The sequence below is a fragment of the Carassius gibelio genome, chromosome B11 (assembly GCF_023724105.1).
Source record: "Carassius gibelio isolate Cgi1373 ecotype wild population from Czech Republic chromosome B11, carGib1.2-hapl.c, whole genome shotgun sequence".
Lineage (NCBI taxonomy): Eukaryota > Metazoa > Chordata > Actinopteri > Cypriniformes > Cyprinidae > Carassius > Carassius gibelio.
The window spans coordinates 13627244-13633503 of record NC_068406.1 but is presented as its reverse complement, the minus strand read 5'-3'; the positions used below and the strand labels follow the sequence as shown (position 1 = coordinate 13633503).

The 6260-nt window shown below is 34.7% G+C and overlaps 1 protein-coding gene across 2 annotated transcripts; it reads left to right on the top strand.

Moving 5' to 3' along the window:
* The first annotated feature begins 631 nt into the window (after positions 1-631).
* On the top strand, positions 632-5840 carry LOC127968583 (syntaxin-10). Of its 2 annotated transcripts, none has more exons than XM_052569880.1 (8): positions 632-785; positions 1325-1494; positions 2319-2413; positions 2505-2567; positions 2661-2762; positions 2952-3058; positions 3299-3393; positions 4232-5840. In XM_052569880.1, exons 1-8 carry the CDS (start codon positions 751-753, stop codon positions 4306-4308), a joined length of 744 nt encoding a protein of 247 aa, XP_052425840.1. In that variant the 5' UTR covers positions 632-750; the 3' UTR covers positions 4309-5840. The 2 variants fall into 2 exon arrangements, with proteins under 2 accessions (XP_052425840.1, XP_052425841.1); XM_052569881.1 differs by having other exon boundaries at positions 741-879.
* Positions 5841-6260: the final 420 nt, after the last annotated feature.

The following is a 6260-nucleotide window of genomic DNA, read 5'->3' as shown; positions in this document are numbered from 1 at the left end:
GCTTATTATTTACACATTGTTATTGTTAGTTGCGTTCATTTTATGTACAAGTCAAGAAATGTGTGTTGGTACTCGTGCATGCATTAAGCTGATTTATGTTTTTAAGGTTTAGAGATAAATATTTAACAATAGCAATGGGACATAAAGCCCATAGTTTGAATACAAATGCAAACACACACACACATACACACACACACACACACACACACACACACACACACACACACACACACACACACACACATATATATATATATATATATATATATATATATATATATATATATATATAATGAGTAACCCGTGAAACCCCTTCTACTTGATGGGAATGAAAGTTATTATTATATATTACCTTTATATATATATATATATATAGCTTCACACTCAGTGTCTGCTTTAGTATAAAAGCTCACGGGATATAACACATGATTATGTGAATGCAATTCATGTTTATTCAACAAATTACTGATAAAAAGGCAACTAGTTTGTTTAAAAATACCATTTTACACACGTTTAAATTAACTTAGGCTACTATAGCAACAATTATTCATTCCATTATCCATAATTATATATATAATAAGTATCTGATATAGTTGTAGAACATGTTTTATGTCTCAACTGGCAATGATTAAATTATTCTATTCGTTGGAGCCAGACTTGCTTTTATTTTGAAAAGTAGTCCGTGCGTCATGAATTACACGAGCCGTCTTGCCGGTGACTTCACATAGCTCCTGAACCAAAGGGGCTAATATGTCGATGGAGGATCCTTTTTTCGTGGTTAAAGGGTAAGAAAAGTTAACTTACTCTTCCCTGTCATAATGTCTGTCTTCCATCTTTGTCTAAACGACACGGATTTGATATTGACAGGCTAAGTTAAAGGTAAGTGAAGCATCTTCATCACTGTGTGTAGCACCAGTTAATGTCACATTATTTGAGTTTCCATGCGACTTTACTAATTAACAGCTTTCGTGTAATAATAAGTTGTGTTATGACGGTGTTTCTAGTTACATTTTAGAAGTTTGGATGGTTAAATTAAGTCTAAAAAAAGCCAGAGAGTTTTTTTTGTCACTTGTGTTGACAGGCGTGTAAACACTCTGGTCTCTGCCATTCATTTAATGTACAGTTACAGTTAGAAACCACACATAAATTAAATGTATTCGTCGTAGTAATGCATGTTTGATAAATTGAGACCCCCCCCCCCCCCCCCCCCCCCATCACGACAGTAACCACCTGTGGCACAGTGCATGTGTTGTTTAATCTAGATGATAAACTTTCATTCCCATCAAGGAGAAGGGGTTTCACAGTTTACTCATGTTTTTGACAGGGAGGTGCAGAAGGCCCTGTCCAAGGCACAGGGGCTGTTCGAGCGCTGGGAGGACCTGCTTCAGGAGGAGACCCCTGTCAGCCGCGATGAGCTGGACTGGAGCACCAACGAACTCCGAAACTGCCTGAGGGCCATTGACTGGGACCTAGAGGATCTGCACGAAACCATCAGTATCCTGCCGTAAACCAAAGGCCTATGATGCCTTCAAACATCTTTAATATCATTTTACACAAACACTTACAAAAACTTATAGGTACGTAAAAAGGGAGATGGAGGTGCCAAAAGACTGTTTGGTCTAAATAAAGGGAAATATAAATGTTAACATTTAGAAAAATGATGTAAACTAACATCAAAGGTTTTGAGTTTTTTTTTTATTATTGTCTTTGAAAGAAGTATGTTATGCTCACCAAGGCTGCTGGTTAAAAATACAATAAAAATAGTAATATTGTGAAATATTATTACATGTTAAAAAAGTAGTTTTCTATTTGTTTATATTTTCAAATTTAGTTCATGATAAAGCTGTTTTTCAGCAGTCTTCAGTGTCACATGATCCTTCAGAAATCGATTCTAATGTGCTGATTTAATGCTTAAGAAGCATTTCTTATTATAAATGTTGAGAACAGCTAAATATTTGTATTGATTGTTTTTTTTCAGGATACTTTGAATAAGCCAAGGCAAGTTTATTTATATAGCAAATTTAGTACACAATGGTAATTTAAAGTGCTTTACATAAAAGCAAGTAAAATAATCATGAAGAAAAATAATCACAAAAATAAAACAAGCAATTTAAAAACTTTGAAATTGATTAAAAAATTACTTATTTATATAGATAAGATTCAAAAGAGCAGCACTGTTTTAAAATAGAAACTTTTGTTACCTATGCACCTTTAATGCATCTTTGTTGTATTGTAAAAAAAAAAAAAAAAAAAAAAAAACTAAACTTTTTGACTGGTAATGTATATGCTGATCTCCTTATAGTCCTTGACTGTATCAGGTATTGTGGAGGCAAACCCTGGAAAGTTCCGTTTAGGAGAACATGAACTCCAGGAAAGGCGGGAATTTGTGGAACGAACTCGTAAATCCGTGCAGGTATCGATCCCTGTCCCAGTTTCTATCATGTTTTTCTTTTTATGTTGGAGTTCCAGTATTTTCATATGCATGAATGTATGTCTGTATGTAGCTGATGAAGGAGCAGCTCTCTAGTCCCTCAGCTGTGGCTCAAGCAGAGAAGAAAAACAAACAGGTGAGTGATTCGTTCACTATTAAGCTGAAATGTATGAATCCAAATGGTCACATGGTGTGCTAGTGACATCAGTAACGTGCCACTGTCTGTCAGGCTCTGCTGGGGGCCACGGCAAAGGATCGGTTCTCCGGTCTGGAGCCTCACCTGGTGTCTGCAAACTCCAGATACATTCAAGAGCAGCAGGAACAGCAGCAGGTAAAAGACAGGAAGTCTTTTTCTCATTTAATATTGTTCTCATCCAGCATTATTTGCCAGTATTCCATTTTATAAGCTTTACAGAAAACAAGGAAGTGTGACTTTTTGTGCAAAGCAGTTCACATGCTTAATAGCACAGTTTTGAATCTACAGTCTTCTTTATTTGATGTCATGTTTTTGTGCTTGCAGCTGATCATGCAGGACCAGGATGAGCAGCTGGAACTGGTCTCAGGCAGTATCCGTGTCCTGAAGGACATGTCCGGCAGGATTGGAGACGAGCTGGATGAGCAGGCAGTGTAAGCAAAAAAAAAAATACAAATAAAAAATTTCTTTTTGGGGAAAATGAGAATGCGCAGTAATCTTAGACAATTCAATCCAGATATTTTAATCAAATCAGCAAATTCATTGAAGATGCGTTATCACGATTAGAAGATCTGGCATCTTTCAGATCATCTCAGATTTGTTAAGTAAGGTACAAAGAAGGGACCCCAGGATTTGTTTTATACTCCATGTTAATATGTGTGATTTCGTCCCAGTATGCTTGGCGAGTTTCATGAGGAAATGGACCAGACCGGTTCCAGAATGGACTCAGTATTGAAGAAAATGGAGAAGGTTTCACACATGACCAGCAGTGAGTGCTTTTACTCCTTATTGTATGTTTCTATAATAGTTTTCACATTTTCTGAATAATAATGATCATCAAATTTGGGTGTTTGTGTGTGTGTATTTTATATATGCATGTAAAAAAAAACTGTACACACACATATACATAAACTTTTATTTTGGATGCCATCAGTGGCAAATAAAACGATTTTACAGTCCTATGCTCAAGAAGCATTTCTCATTATTATCAATGTTGAAAACATCTACACTGCATAATATTTTGGTGGAGAATGTTTTTTTGAACTGTATTGTTTTTTTAATGATGTAAAAGTATCTACTATCACTGTTGATCACTATTGTCTTTGCTGAATTAAAGTATAATAAAACATTTTTTAAATAAGTGCTGTCAAATTATTATTTGTTTACCTAATATATGTGTACTGTGTAGATTTATTAAGTATATAAATATGCACACATACAGTATATATTTTGAAAATATTTACATGTATAAACATTTTTATATTTATATTCTTATATTTGATATTACATATAAATATTTAATATATAAACATTTTTCTTAAATATATGCATTCATGTGTTTGTATAAAAAAATATATACACAGTATACACGCATATATTATGTAAACAAAAACTTATTTTGGATCGCGATTAATCATTTGACAGCACAAATAAAAATCTAAAAAAATAACTTGTATTGCATCACTTTATAAAACTGATGCATTTATTTCTCAAACCCACTCAAACAGATACATATTTGTTTTTTTACCTAGCTTAATTCTGCAAGATGTAAGAGCATTAGAGTTTGTGATATTTTGTCTTGACGTGTGTGTTGTTGTGTGTTGCAGGTCGGAGACAGTGGTGCGCTATTGGAGTTCTTGTCATCATCCTGATCGTGGTGCTCATTCTGTTATGCGCTCTTTAAACCAGACTCTTCTTCAGTTTGGCCCTCCATCATGCCAAAAGCTTACAGAGGAAGTCAGAATTTCACCACAATTCTTCCACCTCCGCTTCCTTTGTCTTTGTGAAAAAAAGAGTTCAGTTATTTTTTTAGTCTTTTTACCTGTCTTTTGCCCTCATCTAACCCATATGTCTTCTGACTCTCAGCATTTTACTCTCTCTTACTGCTTTTAGATTGAACTCTTTGTCCCATGGTCTATTCCAGAATTTCACTGCTGCTGAGATGGAAGTTAACAGTTATTGCATTTCTTATGTTTTATTGTGGTACAAGTGTGGAATGAGGAATTTGATATTGCCTTATTATATTTTTATATGTGTAATTATTAAGCCATATAGGAATTGTGCACATTATAAATGCCCCTGAAAGATGCTGACAATACATGTGCTGATGGTTCACCAAGCACAATGAATAAAGCAGGCTCATAGCGCCCCCCCTAGATCTGTAACTGGCAGTACCACCATCAAACAACCTCTGATGATGTGTAAAGTACATCTAACTTAAGTTATAGCAAGAAAATGTAAATTATGTTTTTAAAGCAAAGTCACACCTTGAGTGTAACATTGGTGCATTTTACACCATTTGCTCTTCCTTTATGGATAAATCTAGCATTTTATTGCATCATTTGGGTGAGCTTATGGATGATTGCTGTGTGTACAGTAAGTACTTGGGTTTAACATGATTTAATGCATTATTGCTGTATATTGAAGTACTACTGTGGAGATGTGTGTAGAGTCATCTGACATATAGACATTTGAAGGTGTGGGTTATGCATTCACTGCATGCCACAGTGATATTTCATACCCATTACTCCTATACATATATATTCGTCATTTTAATAAAACAAATTTTTTAATGGAATCTGCACTTTTTAATTGCAGTCCAAATCAGGAAGATGCATGTTCTGAAAAGTCAGCTAATGACTGAGCTGATTAGACCCCAGAGTTAGGATGGTTTACTTGATATTTCTATTCCTGAACTTGAGCTCAGATCTAATATTGTGCCCTTCTGTGGGTGTGCTAATGAACATTTTGTACTCCAATCCTCCGTGCCAATGAGTTGCTTCCAGTGTGCTCTGATCTGGCTGTAACACTACATGCCTCTGGGTGAATGTATTATGTTCAGTATCAATGTGTTCCTCTTTCAAGCTTCAGCTGAATATGACATACTTCAGTATTGTTTTGTCTATTATAATTTTGTAATATGATATAAATAAACCCATAAATAGCTGAAAGTCAGATTCAACAGCAAGCATAAGATTTTAGAAAAATGCAAGCCTTAAAAAAAAAAAGCCAATAATCACTTTTGCTCAAAATGTGGAACAAGGTACTAAAAAAGATAATACCTCTTATATTTGGTACAAGTGATGTCTTTCAATGCTGCCTACATAAATGATTGTTTCAAAAATCGAATGCCCTTGTCACTTGTTTTTGTAAGCATTTGTATTATAAAAAAAGTTTGCCTTTATTTTGGCATCTGATTAAAGTATATGCCTTTGACGTGGTTTCGGTTTTCATTTATCAAGTTATTTACATATTTCTTTGCAACATATTATGGAATAACTTCATGGCAGCTCTCAGATAAAAATACTTCTGTGACATAATTTTTTCACAGTACAGATGCATATCATGAAATATAAGATACAACCTGTAAAGCTCAGTTTAAATGACTGAATCAGGCATTAATGGAATAGTTTAAAATGAAAATTAGCCGTAAATGTACTTGCTTTCAGCCCAGCCAGCATGACTGTTTCTTTGAAACAGATTTGGAGAAATGTAGCATAACGTCACTTGCTCACCAATGGATCCTCTGCAGTGAATGGGTGCCGTCAGAATAAGAATCCCAACAGCTGATAAAAACATCCACTCGACATGTCTTGTCAAGTGAAACGCTGTGGATTATTTTCATGTGTTTATCAG